Here is a 20,407-nt window from a genome sequence, read left to right as displayed (position 1 = left end):
AACTATCTAAGGTATATCTTTCATATCTTGTATACATGTATATATACATTTTTTATGGCAAGACCTTTCTTTTTTTATCATGTCCTTTGACTTAAGACCTTTAACTCTGAGTTTGACCTACTTTTTAGAAAATATAATCTGTTAAGTATGTCAGGAACTATTTTCGGTAGGGCTTTTATATTCTGAATAGAGATTCTTTATGGCAAGACATTGACACAATGGTGTTTGATCTTATGACCTTGGAGTTTGACCTACTTTAAGAAAAAACCTGACCTATTTTTCTCCTGAATTATTTAAGGTAGGGCTTTCATATTTTGTATTTAGATTATTTATGGCAAGATCTTGTTATACTTTGGTGTTGACCCTGAACAATGGTAGGGCCAAGGTGGCTCAGGTGAGTGATGTGGTCCATTGGCGTCTTGTTACGAAAGCTCTGAATTACTGATTCAGCTGAAGCCAAGAAAAGTTCAACTTGCAGTGTCTTCAAAGATTTCGGGACAATCTAAAGACTGACTATGTACAAAGTATCAGCACACCTAGTACATTAGTACAATTTCTTTAACACAGCAACTTAAACAAGCAGGATGGACACCAAGTACCATGACATTTTTACACTAATTGACTCATGCAAGCATGAACTACCCAAGTACAATCTCGTCAACACAGCAAGTACCATGACATTTTTATACCCCCCGCAACAAGTTGTGTGTGTAGTGGGGGGGGGGGGGGGGGGGGGGGGGGATATACTGGAATCGGGTTGTCCATCTGTCCGTCCGTCTGTAGACGCAATGGTTTCCGGGCTCTAAAGCATTATCCTTTCCACCTACCGTCACCATATCATATATATGGACTACCCATGGGATGAAGATGTTCCCTATCGATTTTGGGGTCAAAAGGTCAAAGGTCACGCGCACTCTCATGAAAATATTTTGCTGAAAATTTGCTGAAAGATATCTGAAACAAATCTGAAACGTTGCTTACTGAAATTTTTCTTGCTGAATCAATGCTGAACATGTTTCAGCATATATGCTGAAACACCTTGAGCATTGCTGAAACATTTCTTAATTACTGAAACATTGCTTACTGAAATGTTTCTTGCTGAATCAATGCTGAAAATGTTTCAGTACATATGCTGAAACACCTTGAGCATTGCTGAAACATTTCTTAATTACTGAAACATTCAGACAAGTTGCTGAGACAGTCTGAAACATCAATTAAAATTGCTGAGTTCCATCTGAAACATTCAAATTGCTGAAACTGTCTGAAACTCTGCAATATTGCGACAACTTATCATGCTGAGAAAAGACAAATTCCTTGGAGATAAATTATTTAAACTATAATCATAATATATGACATGACAATGAAATCAACCCATAATGGACATTATATAATACAAAACAAATTAACTATGCCCATGTTTGTGTCTGTGTATACACTTTAACACTTCATCAAAAATATTAGTCTCGATCATCATGGTCATCACAGGCATCTATTCTGTAGCAATTCTGTTGTAACAGTTTTTGGTACTTTTTGGAGTTGATCATTATTTAAGTCCATTTACTAAACAAGATATAGTTCCAATCATGGTCATCACAGGCAGATCTATTAGATTAATCTGCAACTATAATTCTGTTGCAACAGATTTTGGCACTCTACAGTGGGTTAATTCACAAATTTTCTGTTGTTGAACATGTTGAATGGAAGTTTCCTTAAAAAATAAAACTCAGCACAAGCCACTCCCTCCAGAAGGTACAGTTCCGACTCCTTCCTCTTCCCAATTTATAAAGAGTCAGCCTGCTTATTATCTACTAAGAAGTTCTCCTAAGAATGACTTACTGAAAAAATATAATAACAATATATGAATATATTAATTAGAGGCTCCATAACAATACAATCACACAGTCCTACATTTCAAGCAAATTCTTGAGTATCTATTGCTGTATTACTCATGCTGTATATTTGATTTATAATCGTAATTCAGGTCTAATGACGTAATATTTCAATGTATGAATTCAAGAGCATTTTGTGTCATAGATATACTTAAACTGCTTTACCATAGTATATTTTTGCAATTGGAATCAAATACAAAACTGCATTAAGCATTTTTTGAATTTTTCAACCTACGAGACGTTGTGAAAGTATGGAAGAATGGCACTAGCAAGAGATTGCGAAATTGTGTTGAGAAAATTCGGGTCGTCGTAACTTTGTCGTTTTACAATTACAACGTGTGTAATCCCTACTTGTTATAACTGTGGGCAGTGAAATTCAATTGTGCATTTAGCTTGAAATCTTTACACACTGTTACATAAGAAAACATGGGTGTTCTAGGTCTAACAAAAATCGTAAGTTTAAAAAAATAAATCAAAAAAAATCGGCGACTTTCATTAGACAGTCACCTCTACTTCAAAATTGAAACCAAGTGCCATTTATTTATATGACTGTCATTTTCAATCATAATTTAAGCCTATATTATTTTGGTTTTGAAACTTACATGTTAAGTAAGGCAGAATCTTCTCACTGCACTGCCCCTCCGGCCTCCATCTTCTGTGTTTTCTTCTGATGTTGACGGAAGTTGTCAATCAATTACAAAGTATTAAAAAAAATCGATAAAAAAAATTTATAGGAGAAATATTGGAATATATCCTTTATTTTAAGAGCTATAATACTTTTGACAATATTTTTTTTTTAAATATTTGTAAACTGGTTCCCCGCTTATCGATGCTACCTACATACGAAATAGGCGAGGTCGATAAGGGTACCAGTTTAATATTCATCGCAGACGGAAGTATTGCACGCGGGAAAAATTTCGTTTGATCAACAGCCATGTATTGAAATCATAACGCCATCGTTGTATGAGTGGGTGAAGATGAATTTAATGCGATTCCACTCTCCTGTATAAAGGATCCAAGAAAAGATTTTAGTAAATACCTTGAGGGAGAATGCATAAGCATGAAAACCTCCAGATCTTGGTTTCCCTGGCCTGAATCTTCGACGCCATTTTGTTAGCAGTTCGAGGTATGAATTTTTGTGTTAATGTTAACCTAATAGTCCTATTAATTAAGTGCCTGTACTATGTAAAAATCAAAACTTTCGATCACATAAATTTGAAGCATTCCATGTTGAATTAATTAAGATCATGAATTTATATGAACTTCGATCATTATTTAGAAGATTAAACACATTATTAAGTTTACAATGTACATGTATGCTAGTATAATTTCAGATGGATTCAAGCAAATTAAGAAGTGGATTATCCTAAAAATTCGTTGGATACAGACAAGGCCTATAGATCTATATGACAATCAGAATGATTACCTCATAGTGGACTATAAGGCCTACAACAGCTAGCTATTTCTAATCAGAGAGGTGGGAAGACCCGGTAGGATGTAATACCAAGTAAACAGTAAATGGAAATTTAAATTATAAAAAAGGTAGTGCCTGAAAAAGACAATTTAAGACTTGATATTTTGAATGAAAAATAAAAATTGAAATATATTTGTCTCGATTATTTTTTAAAGTATATTGCAGGATGAAAAGCTAGCATATCCTTGCTGAATAAGTGCTGTAACATTGCTGAATAGGTGGGGTATTATTGCTGAAACGGCACTGAATATTTGCTGAAACAGCACTGAATAATTGCTGAAACAGTACTTAATATTTGCTGAAACAGCACTGAATAATTGCTGAAACAGTGCTGAATAATTGCTGAAACAGTACTTAATATTTGCTGAAACAGTGCTGAATAATTTCTGAAACAGTGCTGAATAATTGCTGAAACGGCACTGAATAATTGCTGAATATTTCTGAAACCTTGCTTACTTATAGTTTGAAAACTGTATGAAACATTGCTGAAATTTTGGCTGAAACATCACTTGCAATTGGCTGAAACACCAAGTCTGAAACATGCCTGGAATGTTCCAATTACAGGCATGTTTCAGACTTTTGTTTCAGACTTGATTCAGATAGACAATTCTGGAATGTTTCAGGAAAATTTCAGAAATGTTTCAGGAAAATTTCAGACTAAAATTTTCATGAGGGTGGACATCAAAGTAGCAATATGGTTTCCGGGCTCTAAAGTGTTATCCTTTCCACCTACAGTCACCATATCATACATATGGACTACCCATGGGATGAAGATGTTCCCTATCGATTTTTGGGGTCAAAAGGTCAAAGGTCACACGCACTGGACATCGAAGTAGCAATGTGGTTTCCGGGCTCTAAAGCGTTATCCTTTCCACCTACAGTCACCATATCATACATATGGACTACCCATGGGATGAAGATGTTCCCTATTAATTTTGGGGTCAAAAGGTCAAAGGTCACACGCACTGGACATCGAAGTAGCAATATGGTTCGGTTTGTCATGCCATTTGTTTTTTACACTCAGAAAAGAGGTAGTTTATACCTATTACCAACACCCTTTGGGAGATTGGGGTAAGCGGGGGGTATTCTTAGTGAGCATTGCTCACAGTACCTCTTGTTACACTAATTAAATCATGCAAGCATGAGCTACACAAGTACAATCTCGTCAACACAGCAAGTACCATGACATTTTAGTATTACATCAGCAAATACATAACACACCTTTGTGGCTGTACTATTCGTACTAAGAAATGGTTTCTTTGCAAATATTGTGAAATTTTTTATATGTCATCTTCCTCCATTTCTCCATTCATCAACAAACCTTGGGACACATCCCACCAGAACACTTTAAAAAACACAATGACAGTAACAATCACAAATTTGCTGGAGAGAGTTTTACTCTTTATAAGACAAATATGAATGTTTACAATCAGTTATCAGTTCATATGAGTCAGGGAAAATGAAGGAAGATGTTTAAAAAATCTTCAAGACTTATTTTTTCATTATAATTGGATATAAATGATTTTTTTTTTTTACCAATTTAGAGGAAAATACTGCTAATTTTTCACAATTCAAAAGGAGGGGGTAGTAGTTTTGAAAAAGAGAAAAGATAACTGCAGCAAACAACAGATTCTTCAGATAGTTTGCAGATTTGAAAGACTATAGGACCAGAAAATGCACATTTTCCCAAACAGAACATTTTTCATGAATTTTAATTTTGATTGAGCCTTAATTTACAAGTTTTAGCCAATTATTGTTTAAATTACATGGTTTTGAAATGATATAAGATATTCTGGGACACCCCGTATGACATTGAATATAAGAAGTATTATTTATATAATGTGTGCTAGTTTTGTATTAGTGATTAATTACACAATAACAATTTGTAAATTTGATTTTTTGAGTGATTATCAATGAATTGTTTTGTAGTTTTGAGATAGCAGTGGACATGTTAGACTATATGGATGAAATCCTTTCTTTGCAACATTCAGGTACTGTAATTTATTTTGTAAGCATTAGTTTCTTTTATTGGATCAAATAGAATCAATAATAATGAACTTGCACATTTCAGGATCAGATGTTGTAAGAACATTAGGACTCTTGGCTAAGGGTCTCATTCGTTAGAGTTCAGTCTCATGGAATAGTACAGGTAACTCAAGATAACTTGAAGTTCAAGGGACCGATAAAACTTCTAGTAATCGACAGTTCGAGAGACTGAAGGTCAAGTCAAATCCAGAAATTAAAGGTCCGACAATTATATGGTTAAGATTTTATAGTAACAGAGTGCATATTTACAACATCCTGGCATTGTTCTGACTCCTTCTTCATATTTTTGACTGGGTTGCACAACGTGGTGAATATAGTGTATATATTTACTACAAATTTCTTGTACATAACAAAGTTTCGCAGTCACTAAACAACGCAGAGCACAATCATCACATTCTAATAAATAAGGATGTTTCCTTGCAATGTTTCTGAATTATGTTCTCAAAATTACAGTCTCACTGTTGCTATAGTCTAATTATATAACAAAAACAAAGTGCACCATCATCAACCGGTTTTACAGACCCTGAAACGTGCTACTACACCTTAAAAACGAACCGAACCGTTCCGTGCAAGAAACGAACCGTACCGTTCAAGAAACGTACCGTACCGTGCAAAAAACGAACCGTACCGTTCAAGAAGCGTACCGTACCGTGCAAGAAACGAACCATACCGTTCAAGAAACGAACCGTACCGTTCAGAAAGCGTGCAGGATAATATTATGCAAACCCCGCCCCCAAAAGCCCGAAAGCGTACCGTACCGTGCAGAAAGCGTGCAATTTATGTCACGTGACCCACTTTTTCAGCCACAGTATATTATTTTCACAATGGCGCCCGATGGGAAAGGAGGTCGTAGACTATCGCTGGCTATTCGAAGCATTATCCTCAAACATCACGAAGCTGGGTTATCAACTGTGAAAATCACCGAGATGCTTAAAACATCTTTGATATTCTTTTTTTTTTAAAAATTACTTTCCGTAAATGTCACATTGTTTCAGTTCATATATGTGTATGTATGTTTTCAACAAGTACCCAAGTTTTGACTGAATTATGCATAAAAATTCGTTTTATACTGTGAACTGTTAACAGAAATAGACGTCAGATCACTGCACGGATTTTGCATGCATGCTTCTGCAGCCAGTCCTGTGTACTGTGGATGTATATTTCACTTGCAGACTTTTAAAGAGTGAACCAAGGGGCATTTCGTTGTTTTAACGGAATTTCTGTTTCAATCAATTCTTTTAAATTCAAGGGTGAAGTTAACTACAATACTGTAATAGTACTTACAAGTAGCCTATTTAATTTCTTCATATAATCAGGGACGTCGACATCCCTGATAATGCTACTACACGTATGGCACAGGGCTTGCCGTAAGAAGATGAAATTGATATTTGTAGCGTTAATGTATTCAATATGTACTTTCCTACGTACAGTGTCTGAATCATATGAGAAATTTCTAGACCGATTAGAAAAATTGTCACGTTCTACACTGTAATATTTTCATTACTTTATTAGCAATAATTTTGACATATCTTTTTCTCTTCTACATTGATAACGACCCATATACATGTAGATAGATGTAGATTGGCGGATTTATTATATACACTAATAAACAATTTTGAATTGCATCGACAGAGAAATAAATAGATACATACATGTGTAAAAGAATGTAAACAAGTTAAATTGATGCAAAGCATCAAATCGGCCGCAAAAAATTATTCATTTCAGCATTTTCAAGTATTTCAACAATATATAGAAAAGGTATATGAAACATTTTTATTGCAAACTATACACTTGCCTTACTTTTCTGTAAATTTTTTTAAATTCAATTTTCAGTGATCAAAAATAAAGTCGGGGAAATGAAAATCGGACTTCGCGTGATAAAGGATAGGAATATATATGTATTATCATCATTTTATTTGATTCAAAGACAAATGCAACAGATATCTAACATTATTAATTCTGAATGCTGACAAAAAAGGACGTACAAACTTCACGTGCAGATATCCTGGATCTTTCATAATGCCGATGATAAATCACAATAAATGTGAAGTGCAGAAAATAATCATTGTGTCATTTGCGACTTTAGTGTATTCAAAACAAAATTCACTTCTTCTTAAAAACTTTTCCAATTTAGGCACTGTAATTTATATCTGGAAACTTAATACGCTTTGTTTTTACACTTATGCACGCCCATGTCGGGGAGCAGTTCATGTAACAACTTTTTATAAAATCGTAAATTAATAAATGTCTGATGAGAAATGAAAAACAAATTGAAACGTAATAACAACCATTAAGACTTAGACTTAAGCAAATTCTAAAAACTTTTATTCATAACTTTTATGTACGTTATCAATATGGAATTATTCCATCGAAGCAATCAAAAATAACGTCTCATTTCCCCATGTGCACATTCTAACACAACCACAAATCTTGCAGCCGATAATCAAAGAGCCGAATAAGACCGATCGAGTGAAAACAAACTATCGAAACGTACAATTTATACGAAGTCAAAGCGTTCAGGCCACGCCCACCTCATTAATAAAACGTGCAAACCGTTCACAAAGCGTGCAGCTATTTTTAGCAAACCGTACCGTGCAAGAAGCGAACTGTACCGTTCAAGAAGCGTACCGTACCGTTCAAGAAACAAACCGTACCGTTCAGAAAACGAACCGTACCGTTCATAAAGCGTACCGAACCGTACCGTGCAACTGGTGTAGTAGCACGTTTCAGGGTCTGTAATCATACAGGCCATGTATTAATCCTCATGTCAAGGGTGTGGCCTGTCTATCTGTTGAGCGCGAAGTCTTCCTCTCCACGCATGGCGATCCAGTGGGTTGGTAGAGTCCATGTTCAGGGCTATATGATCATGCTTCACGAGTTCCTTCCAAGAAAGCTTTGGTCTGCCTTGACCCCACTGTGCTACAATGTTCATACATCTGACCTGCGAGATCCTGCTTGTGCTGTGCTCAACGTGTCCAAGCTATCTCAGCCTGCCCAATATGCCGGTTTCGAGATACATCCGAGTTATTTCCCTTTGGAGAACTCTTGTTCATAGTAATGTGCAAAACAACTTGTTTGCATGCGGGAGTGGGATAAATATCCATCACTGCATGAGTGAATGTGTTCAGGAAGTTTCTCATACCAAATTTCATCACTCGAATTCGAATGATAGACCAACTAAGTAAATGATAAGTAATCGGGTAGTAATTAAACACATGGAATTTTTATTATATCATTTTATTTTGTTGCTGGAACGTATGATACCCAGGATATTACATGGAATTTTTATTATATCATGTTATTTTGTTGCTGGAACGTATGATACCCAGGATATTACTTGCAAATATGACATTGTTTTTATGTTTCCACTTTAGGAAAACATTTCTTTCAATAGTATTTTGTATTTCCAACATTTACACATTTAAAGAGAACCCGCTTTTAATACATTGTATCGTCTTCTTCACTGACTGTATGTCCACTCTGTCCCGCTTAGGCATTCAAAACTCCACTAAATGCACCTCCTACACAGCAGAGCTCTTATCTCGAAACTGGCGTATTGGATAACTTCAGCAATTTCTCTTATTTTGAGCCTAGATAGATGAGTATCAAAGTGGATGTCTTCTTCAGGCTTGACCAGGCAGGTCCATCTTATTATGGCTTTGTTGTTACGTTGAAGGCACTTGACAGTGCTCGCTGATGTTACCCACATTTCTGAACCATAGAGCATGACACTCCTCACACAGCTTGAGCTTGATCTCTGATTGTAGCAGGGAGTTGCTTGTTTGTGAGGATAGGAAGGAGTTCTCTGAACTTTTTCCAGGCTGTCTTGCACCGTGATATGGCTGCAAGCTCACACCCTCCACCAGAAGACATGGTATCTCCGAGGTAGCAGAAGTCAGCAACCATGTCAAGTGTATCTCCTTCAACCTCAACCTCACTTACTGCCCTACCGTCTATTGATCTTGCTGTGCACATACAGTGTGGACTTGAGTATTGTGGGTCTGGTCTGAGGGGGGCCTATAATTCCACTACAGTTCTTGTGGACCCAGCAAGAGCAGTTGATGCAGAAGATAGAGTTTCTTCCTGTTCCGCTTAGACATACTGAACAAGGGTGTTTTCCTGATCTTCAAAGGGAGTTCAGGTTTGGTCCAGCAATCATTACTTTGGTCTTTCCCATGTTCACTTTTAGGTGAAGAATTAAATTTACCAATTAAACAATTAACTATATCCACTCCAGTAGGAAACACAGGCAGTGTGTCACTTATGTAAATAGATAATTAACACGCCTAAGCTAGCCCCAGGCATTCACTGTTATCCAAGTAAGGTCCAAATGGAAATGGTTATATGCTTGAGTGATGGTGTGCATATGCTACCACCACTTCCAGAGACGAGAGTGAAAAACAATCGGGACCATGATTTTACTTTGAGAGATAAAGAACTTCGAGAGATGGAAGTTCGAGCCATCGAGAGTCACCTGTACTATTCCAATGAAGATTATTCAATGCTGTATATTTTAAAATGTGTTTATTATGTGTATATCTCATATACTTGCACTTGTAAATATTTGTTACTACATGTATACACTTTGGGATTCATTTAATGCATGGGTTTTAATGTAAATAAAGGCTCAGGTGCATTATTTACAAAGTTTTTGTGTCAGTTGTGTGAATATTGAGATAGCATATCATTGACTGATTAATAGTTTATACTGGTTACTATCTTTCGGGGTTGATTCTTCAATGATCAAGAAATTCTTGTCAATCATAAGTAATGAATGTTCCTTCGCCAAGCACCTGGCATTAGAAATGAAAGTCATGGGTGTTTTGGACATGACCTTGACAATAAAATGGATGTCTTGTGTCACTGTAGGGAATGGCATGATAATGTAAAGCATTACTCCTATGGCTGTAGATGCTGTTTGAATAGGTAAAAATTTGTGGTACTTCAATCCAAGCTGGTGACGTTTACAGTAGTGAAAATTTCTTAAATGGGACACTCACACACAATATGACAAAACAAAACTTTATAATTAATGCCACACTGTAGATCCAGTCTCATTAGAATTAGAACCTTTGGTCTGCTCACTTAATTTGCCACACAGGGTGAACTATATCAAGGGGTCTAATTTTGATCAGATTGGTATATTATGGTAAATTTGTAGGAATGATGTCATGTAGGAATTAAATGTTCACTGCTGAAGTTATGAAATACATCAATATTTCTTTTAAGGCAGTAAGTTTCTGTATCATAATTTAAAGTCGCAACTCCTTTTGATTCACTTACTATGGTACATGTATTTGTTTTACAGTGTTTAGTTCCTTGGACATGTCTCGGTCCAACTCCATGACAAACTCAGGACAGTGTAGATTAGCTCCCCTGATTCTGTGTATACAGGATTCTTGTCAGCTCTATGATTACACTGTCAAATCACTATTCAGATTACATTCTAGTAAGTATTGGATAATTTCATGATGTAGAACTGTATCTGTAGACAGAGGTATATGTGTTATGTCCGCACCCTTTTATGAAGAAGAAGGGCATATTTAGTGCCCCCCTAAAGATTTTGTCGATTTCAATAGTTGGTATTTATGAAAATGGGATTTTTTGACTTTCAGCTTAAAAAGTCAAATTTTACCATATTTTTTATACATGGATTTTAATTTTTAAACAATGTTTTTGTTACTTGATGTGCCAAAGGCTCAAATGAGCTTTTTTTGATCAAAATTTGTCTATGTACTGGGGTTGTTGGATATAGTGTTGTAAACTTTTCACAATATCATCTTCTCCAGAACCATTTACCAATTTCAACCAAACTTTACATAGAGTATCCTTGGATGATGTTCAAATAAAGGGCCATCTCCCCCTTCGGGGGGAGGGGGGGGGGGGGTGATCAAGAAAAGGCAAAAAATAGGGTGGGGTCATTTAAAGATATCTTTTTAAGACCACTGGTAGTGTACATGGTTATGATTAAAAAACATTTGACAGGCATATCATGTGCTGTTTAATAGTGGTACATTCTATTTTGAATCTAATCTTCCCAAGAACAGCAGGACCATGGTTATTGTCATAATTATATGCAAGTACATGTATGGTTAGATGCCGAAGAATTTGTCAAGAAAATATGCTCAAGGCATACAAACAGTCATTGTCGCAAACCACGGGTTATTGTTTCATTCTATAGAATGAAACAATAACCCGTGGTTTGCGACAATGACAAACAGTGTATATGTCTTTTACAAATATTTGTCTGTAGTAGACTGTGTAATTTTTTTGTTAACAAATTTCTCGATATAACACAGATATAAACTCAATATAACACAGCTGCTAAATTAAAGTCTCGGAGTGATTTTTTAATCTTCAAATATCATAGTTCGAAATGGAGTAATGAGATGTAAAAAAGAGTCAATATCTCCTGTAATATGTAACATTTAAAAAATATTTACAATTTCGGAGCAAGGGCTATCATAATTTATATTGTAATATAATTCAATATCACGAAAAATATTTCTAAAAGCATCCTGGAATGAGAAGAGGTAAAAAAAAAAAAAGTGATGATGGAATGAAGTAGTCGGCATCAAGTAATAACAAATAACTCTTAAGGTATTCCTTGTACATGCATCTTTTTTACTGTTAACGAATTAACCATCTAAAGATTAAGGGCTATCAGGAATTATCAGATTTGGTGGTTAAATTATTAACAATTGAGGGAAAGTTGTGCTGAAATGGGCAGACGTAGAAAAAATCGTCACTAAAATAAAACACACTGATAATTCCATATGATGACCGTTGTAGAGAACTCCTACACCCCTGAGTCCTTAGGGGCGGGACAAAAATTAACGAATTTAAAAAAAATATTCTCCCCTACAACCGCACATCTGTAAGAAAAACTAGATACATACTAGTACGAGGGCTGTTTGATATGTAATGTGTATTGTACTACAGCGCGATAACGCTTTGCATGATTTCGTGGATGATGATACTCTTGAATAGCTCTATTCAATACCTTTCCAACTGTATAAACATGAGCCTTCAGCTCCACATAGGTTTAAACTTATAGTCATTTCAATAGAGCCAAGTCGTTGACCACTGCTGTAAAAATGGTTGAGAAACGGGTTGAGAATGTTGAAGAATTCGGAAATGCACACTTTTACTGAATTGGGGGACGTTTATGGGTCTGATAAGGTATCTTATGAGACAGTTCGTAGGTGGAGAAAGAAATTTCTGACTAGCACAGAGTCCGTCAAAGATGCAGCAAAATCTGGCTGACCTGTGAATGCAACAGGAAAGGCAAATGTCTCAAAAGTCAGGGAAATAGTTGAAAGTGATGGCAGATACACGATTCATGATATTGCCAAAGCTGTTGGCATATCACTATCGTGGGTGCATTTCATTTGAAGCATATTTTGAAAGTACGAAAGATTTCTGCCAGATGGATACCTCATATATTGACAGATGATCTTTCTTTGCTTTATTTATGTCCATTTAGTAATACCTATACATATATAATGTGTTGTGTATGTCTCTGGTAATACAAAATAGCTGACTTTGCATTTTTTGCAACAACCAGGAACTATCAAAATATGCTAACTCTAAAACAAACATGGTAATATACCCGAAGACATTTTGCAGAAATGAGATTGAATGCAAGTGAATTGTCATGAAAAAAAAAATGTTATTGAGAAACATAGCGTATGTCCTTAAATAATATCTTCTTTGAAGCTATTGAAAGCTACTAAAGCGCTTGGAGTAATTACAAATTATATAATGCGCTATATAAATGCCGCACATTATTATTATATTAAACTGAAACTAAGTAGCAGAAGGAGTAAGTAGTCCTTTACCAAAATTGTAAATTTCCTGATCCTAGGGGTAAGGGTGGGCCAAACCTATTATAGTGGTTATTGTCTTTATCATTTAAAAGACTTCCTCTCTAAGTTTGCTGATAGGGTATAAAAACTAAATGTATATTTAGGAAAAGCAGAAAAGGATGTACTAAAATTGTGAATTTTGCAACCCCAGGGTTTTGACTCAAGGACAGATCCAAATTAGTCATATCATGTAAATATTACAATGTTAATATTATGTAAAGTCTTAAAACTAGTACTCAGGTGACCTATAAGGCTTCTGGGCCTCTTGTTAAATGAATATATTCAAGCTATTATCACAATTACCCATCTTTTATACCCGTTTTCATGACACATGGTAAATTTAGAATTGTTACGATTCCTTGGACAGACCAATTATGCATAATTACATGTATGGCCTGATCTATGATGGTTAGCATCGTTATTTGGGGGTGGGGTGGGGTGGGGGTGTGTATAAATTATATAAAGGTAATTTGAACTTTTTATCATTTTCTTTTTAAGTCTCCCAAAGGAAATTTACAGACGTATTATTTTTGCTTGATTCTTATTTATTCTTCTGCTTCTTCCTCTTATGCTTCTTTCTCGCGCAAAAAACTGTCTGCCGCCATTCTCTGTAACCCTTTGATGAAAGTATTAGATATCCAAGGATACGATAGACCAATGTATCTAGTTATGCAGAAATGTTTTTGTTTTCAGGTTGAAAAGGGTTAGGGTACATTTTGGGGGATCAAATGGGGGTGGGGTCTAACATAGAAGTCTATGGGGGGAATTAATTAAAAAATTCAACGGATATAATAGATAGAGTCCTGGGGTTTTTGGAAATGAGAAGAAAATGACAGGGCCTTCAAACTAGTACCAAGGTCAAGGGACTCCTGTGACCTTGACATCTGACCATGAACTTAAAAACTTGTATAACAGGGACTAATAGCTACGTGGGATTTTCATAAATGATAAAAAGATGGTAGGACCTATAAACTAGTATCAAGGTCAAATGACTCCAGTGATATTGACCTTTGACCTTGAAATGTAAAATTGGTATTACTTCAGAACCAGGTCTGATAGAGACATGGGATCTTCAGAAATTATAAAAGGATGATGGGATGTACAAATTAGTATCAAGGTCAACTGACTCTAGTGACCTTGACCTCTGAGTTTGAACATAAAACTGGTATAACTTTAGAACTGGAATTGATAGACACAGAATATTCGTAACTGATAAAACGATACAAGCTAGTATCAAGGTCAAATGACTCAATTCGTCATAGGTGAGCATTGTGGTCCATGGGCCTCTTGTTATGAATCTTATTCTGACACCTTTTCATAAGTAGGGATTAAATATATGTTTGTTAAAATTCCGACAATGAAAATCATTTGATTTAAGCGCTTTTTATGACAATTTTATTTATCAAACATGTATCTATGTGATCACGGAGAAGCTTTGAGCAAGGAATGAAATGTTAGCCAATCCAGTTTGTTACTATAACTTTGATTTAGATATCAATTTAAGCCTTATATTGCAATCTGGATTCAACATACAGTAAAACACACTTATAGCTAAGTGCTAGGGACAAACAATTTTGATTTGTTATATATCCAGTACATTTATGATATGTTTTTAGAATACAGGAAATGAAAATCACTTTGCTGCAAGGGTGAATTCATGATAAATGTGTTGTAATTGTTTTTTACCGTAATAAATTTGCGATGGATCCAAGGAAATGGGAAGAATGTGGTCAGGGTATTTGATGTAGGGTCTTTAATGACTGTTAAGACACATTGATTGTAGAAATTGTGCTTGTCTTTCCATAAATTGATCATAATGGGTGTCACATTCTACATTCTTTAAGAGTTACCTATTTTCTTAGACTATTTAAAGTCAAGATGTATTCTGGACAAGTACATTTGTAACTATTAGTATAGAATTCACTCTGTAATGTCAGATTGGTTTTGATATTTTCTCTGAGATGCAGATTAAGCACATTCATAACTGTTGACGAACATCAGAATAATATGGGCATAATTCATAGATCTGGCTTCGGGGCCACCAACGCTGAGATTTTCTCAAATCTGAGATTTCTCAGAAAATATGAGTTTTTCTCATCCAACTGTAGCTGCAATAATGTAGCCCTATCCAATTTTTTTTTATTCTGACGTTTTCGGAATAGGGCTACAATTCCATAGGATCTCCGTAATGGTGCAAAATAATTTTATGAATAACCGATAATGAACTCTGTGTATTAGTCCCAAATGTTGTTTACACCAAAAGGAGTACCAACTTTGTGCTCGGGCATGTCTGATCTCGTAGTGGATCTAATGAAAAACCTAAATTGACAATCAGCGCGAAAATGTAGTTACTCAGGCCACTTCGACAAAGAAAGGAAAATCATATTGTTGCAGAAAGAATTTACACTCTGCTGTTCGGTTTTTAACTTGATATTAAATTCAAACCTTTTCAATACCGACAAAATAGCTTTCGCCTCCATACTTGTCCATTGATGTAAATACTACCTTATATGGCATATGCAAATGACTTGACAATTGGAAGTTGAAACTTCAGTACATCAAACATGGCGCACAAATATGAATTGAGAAATTGGAATTTATCGAAATTGTTGAAAACGGTAGAATAGAGAGTTGCAGGTTGTAAATTTATATATTGACTAAGAAACATAGAATATCATTTTATTTACTTAAAGAAAGTCAGGAAATGTTTAGAATGAGCGCAAATGTTGCGGGAGTGAATCACTCCTGCATTTGCACCATTACGGAGATCCTAAGGAGTTGTAGCCCTCTCCCTAAAAAAAAAAAAAAAAATCAAAGAGGGCTACATTATTGCAGCTAATCCAACTGTGTCACCAAATAAAAATGTTTTTGAGTTTTTTCTCACATTTGAGAATTTTCTCAAATGCGCATGCCACCAAAATATTTTTGAACTCAGCTGAGAAAAATATTTGAGATTTCTCATGAAATCCCGAGAATGGTAAATAGCAACCTCAAATAAAATCTCAAGCGTATTTACTCACAACAAAGTGGCTGTCGGACGACTTCGCCAACACAGATGTCGTAGGAATGTATGATTGTGAGGACAAGGAGAATCCTTGACAGGTCCAATCCTTTGGAAGGGTTGAGCAGGGGTGATATTTTAGACAGATATCGGTTGGGTTTTTTCCGTCACCATTTTCTTCATAGTAGATTTACTTTAAGAAAATCAGCTGTACAACAATCATGTCATGAATAATCCTTTAACATATCCCTCCCCCCTCCCCCCCCCCCCCCCCCCCCCCCCCCCCCCTCTCCATTAAGTCTTGGTTGTGCTGCAATTTTTTTTGCCATGGGGTCGTTTTATATTATGGTGGGTGACTCAATGTTTCTAAAAGTGCAGCAGGCAGAGCAATAAAGGTGGTCACGGACTTGTTGTGTCATTTGACTGAAAGATTTATAAAAATTTCCCCAGCCGTGAGGAACTTGTGCACATCAAGACAGCATTTCACAAGATAGCCAGGAAGGAAATTCCACTTCAAATGTAAATGTTGTCTGCTACAGTCTACATGTACATAGTGACCATGACCCTTACATTAATGTGTATCTTGAGCCTGAGTTCAGTAGCACCTACTGCAGATGTATATATGTTAGGCTATATAAATATTGTGTCAATGACAGTCTCATTACCTTTCACTTCTCTATAAAATGATGAAAAAGGTTACTAAAATATATCGTATATCAAAAATCAGAAAAAAATAACTGTACATGATAAATGATAGCTGTGTCACCCTCAGGCACCTGAAGTATGGACACTACTACCCCCCCCCCCCCCCCCCCCCCCTTTCTGATTTTTGTGGTGATAATTTCTCCAAATCGTGTGGATTCCAAAATACATTTGTATTTACAAATATTAGTATCTCACAAGAGGTCATCTCAAAAGCTTACAGAAAGTAGAAACTGACTATTCAGAACGACTAATGAGGATGATTGGTGCACCGTGGGGAAATCACATATTTTGGATAAATTATTGGCTCTCTATAAAAATAATTTCATTCTAGAAGAGGGGAGGGGGTAGTCCGGGGTACCTAAGATTTATACAAGCTATCCACACTTCAGGTGCCTGTGTGGATTCCCTATTTCATCCCTCTTTTGATTTATATAATCGTTTCATGTTTTTTTTTTGTAAGCCTCATTCACAGATTGGCGCGCCTCTACCGGTATTTTAAACACACAAGGTCAACCTAATATTAATCAGACTTCTTATATCTGTGCCCTATACTCTGCGTAAGTGAGTGTATCTTAAGACTATATTTTAATTATCTAGATGAACTATTCTACACAACACATGAATTATTCTACATGACACATAAACTATTCTACATGATACATGAACTATTCTACACAACACATGAATTATTCTACATGACACATAAACTATTCTACATGACACATGAACTATTCTACATGATACATGAATTATTCTACATGATACATGAACTATTCTACATGACACATGAACTATTCTACATGACACATGAACTATTCTACATGATACATGAACTATTCTACATGACACATGAACTATTCTACATGACACATGAATTATTCTACATGACACATAAACTATTCTACATGACACATGAACTATTCTACATGATACATGAACTATTCTACATGACACATGAACTATTCTAGATGATACATGAATTATTCTACATGACACATGAACTATTCTACATGACACATGAACTGTTTTACATGACACATGAACTATTCTACATGACACATGAACTATTCTACATGACACATGAACTGTTCTACACAACACATGAACTAATCTACATGACACATGAATTATTCATGAACTATTCTACATGATACATGAACTGTTTTACATGACACATGAACTATTCTACATGACACATGAACTATTCTACATGATACATGAAGTATTCTACATGACATATGAATTATTCTACATGACAGATGAATTATTCTACATGACACATGAACTATTCTACACAACACATGAACTATTCTACATGACACATGAAGTATTCTACATGACACATGAATTATTCTACATGACACATGAACTATTCTACACAACACATGATCTATTCTACATTAACTACTCTACATGATATGAACTGTTTTACATGACACATGAACTATTCTACATGATACATGAACTATTCTACATGATACATGAACTATTCTACATGATACATGAACTATTCTACACAACACATGAATTATTCTACATGACACATGAACTATTCTACATGAACTATTCTACATGATACATGAACTATTCTACATGACACATGAACTATTCTACATGACACATGAACTATTCTACATGACACATGAACTAATCTACACAACACATGAACTATTCTACATGACACATGAACTATTCTACATGACACATGAACTATTCTACACAACACATGAACTATTCTACATGACACATGAACTATTCTACATGACACATGAACTAATCTACACAACACATGAACTATTCTACATGACACATGAACTATTCTACATGACACATAAACTATTCTACATGACACATGAACTATTCTACACGACACATGAACTATTCTACATGACACATAAACTATTCTACACGAAACATGAACTATTCTACACCATACATGAATTATTCTACATGATACATGAACTGTTTTACATGACACAATACATGAACTGTATTACATGACACATGAATTATTCTACATGACGCATGAACTATTCTACATGACACATGAACTATTCTACACAACACATGAATTATTCTACACGCCACATGAACTGTTCTGTATGATTTGTGTAAGAAACAAAAATTTGTAAACAAAAAAATTTTGGCTAGTGGCAGGTCAGGGAGATGTCATACTACAAGTCTCTTCAACTTGAAAGCCATCTCATCTTTTTTATTTGTCACAATCTTGCCTGCAATGATCGGACAGGGCGTCTTCTCTTCCACTGGCAGCCAAACAAGAGGTCACAGAGTATGAGTTACGAATCGTGTGAATGGCTTAATTGCAAAAATTCCGAGACTAAACCAGTGTCAGTATGGTATTTCATTATACCGGTAGAAGGCCAATCTCTAAAGCTTACAAAAAAGCGTGATCGAAATTGGGATGGGATAGACAGGGAATCCACATATCACATATTTCAGAAAAATAATCGCCGCAAAAAAATCTGGGGGGGGGGGGGGGGATATTGTCCATACTTTGGTGCCTGTGCTTCTACATGTGATGTCATTACATGAATCGAAAATTACATGTACATGTAAAGCACATGCTAAAGCGTTGTAGTTAATCTAAATAACAAAGTGAAAGTGGATTTTATGGAAAGTAAGGCCCCTTGGAACAATGAAAACACATTGAGTTATTTTGTCAAATCTCAACTCGCGTGAGACAACTCTTGAGAAAGTTTGGTGGCATGGCATTTTAGCAAAATCTCTGCTGAGGTGAAAAACGTGAATTTGAGTCTGAGTTTGAGATATTTATATGTTGGTGGCCCCCAGGCCAGTTCTAATTTAACCATGCATGTTCATATCATATGAGTTATGCAGCAGTAAATATTTGAATTTTTTTTATTTTGATAGGTCTCACTCCAGATACCCTTGCTGGTCACAGAGATAGGTTTATATCTGCATATCGGAAGTGAGTACCAGTATCATATGCTTTATGTGTATATTTAATGCACTCAGTTAAAGACTTGGCAAGAAATGAAGTATACAGCGTTCGTGACATCCCTTACAGTCAAAACATTTGACATCACAATGCAATGGGCAGATGCTAACTCGGTGCAGGACTCCCCTGAAAACATTGAATTACTGGCTCTATCCTGTACGAGTGGGAACATTTATCAGCGCAGTTGATTTGAAAACATGGGATTAAATTGTTGTTTTTGAAGTCAATTTCAATTCACTTAGGTTGGAACATGTTTTATTGTATATATAATATACAATAGGTTCAAACCCAATTTCTAACAACTTTGAGGTTCTCAACTAAGAAAAATTGATAACAGTGGGGACTAGCAGTTTGTTATTGTTCCTAATGTAGCAGCGCTATGTGTCCCGGTCCAAGTGATAACTTCTGCCTTGTGAAACAATAATATTATATTGTCGTTAGCTG

The 20,407-nt window shown here is 35.5% G+C and overlaps 1 protein-coding gene and 1 long non-coding RNA gene across 8 annotated transcripts in view; one reads left to right on the top strand and one right to left on the bottom strand.

Moving 5' to 3' along the window:
* LOC125649532 (huntingtin-interacting protein 1-like) overlaps positions 1 to 20,407 on the top strand; it is a 230,721-nt gene that overhangs the window by 76,531 nt on the left and 133,783 nt on the right. For all 7 annotated transcript variants that reach the window (XM_056155233.1, XM_056155229.1, XM_048877117.2 and 4 more), the window contains 3 exons: positions 5,293 to 5,354; positions 10,718 to 10,858; positions 19,876 to 19,933. In XM_056155233.1, the coding sequence (XP_056011208.1) occupies positions 5,293 to 5,354; positions 10,718 to 10,858; positions 19,876 to 19,933 (261 nt within the window). The remainder of the gene's footprint in view (positions 1 to 5,292; positions 5,355 to 10,717; positions 10,859 to 19,875; positions 19,934 to 20,407) is intronic.
* Positions 1,315 to 3,075, bottom strand: LOC130051935 (uncharacterized). Its single transcript, XR_008800211.1, has 2 exons — positions 2,492 to 3,075; positions 1,315 to 1,835 (listed from the first exon to the last, which is right to left on the bottom strand). It is a non-coding gene; the product is annotated as an uncharacterized LOC130051935 (long non-coding RNA).

The sequence above is a fragment of the Ostrea edulis genome, chromosome 1, assembly GCF_947568905.1.
Source record: "Ostrea edulis chromosome 1, xbOstEdul1.1, whole genome shotgun sequence".
Taxonomy (NCBI): Eukaryota; Metazoa; Mollusca; class Bivalvia; order Ostreida; family Ostreidae; genus Ostrea; species Ostrea edulis.
This window is presented reverse-complemented; position numbering and strand designations above follow the sequence as displayed.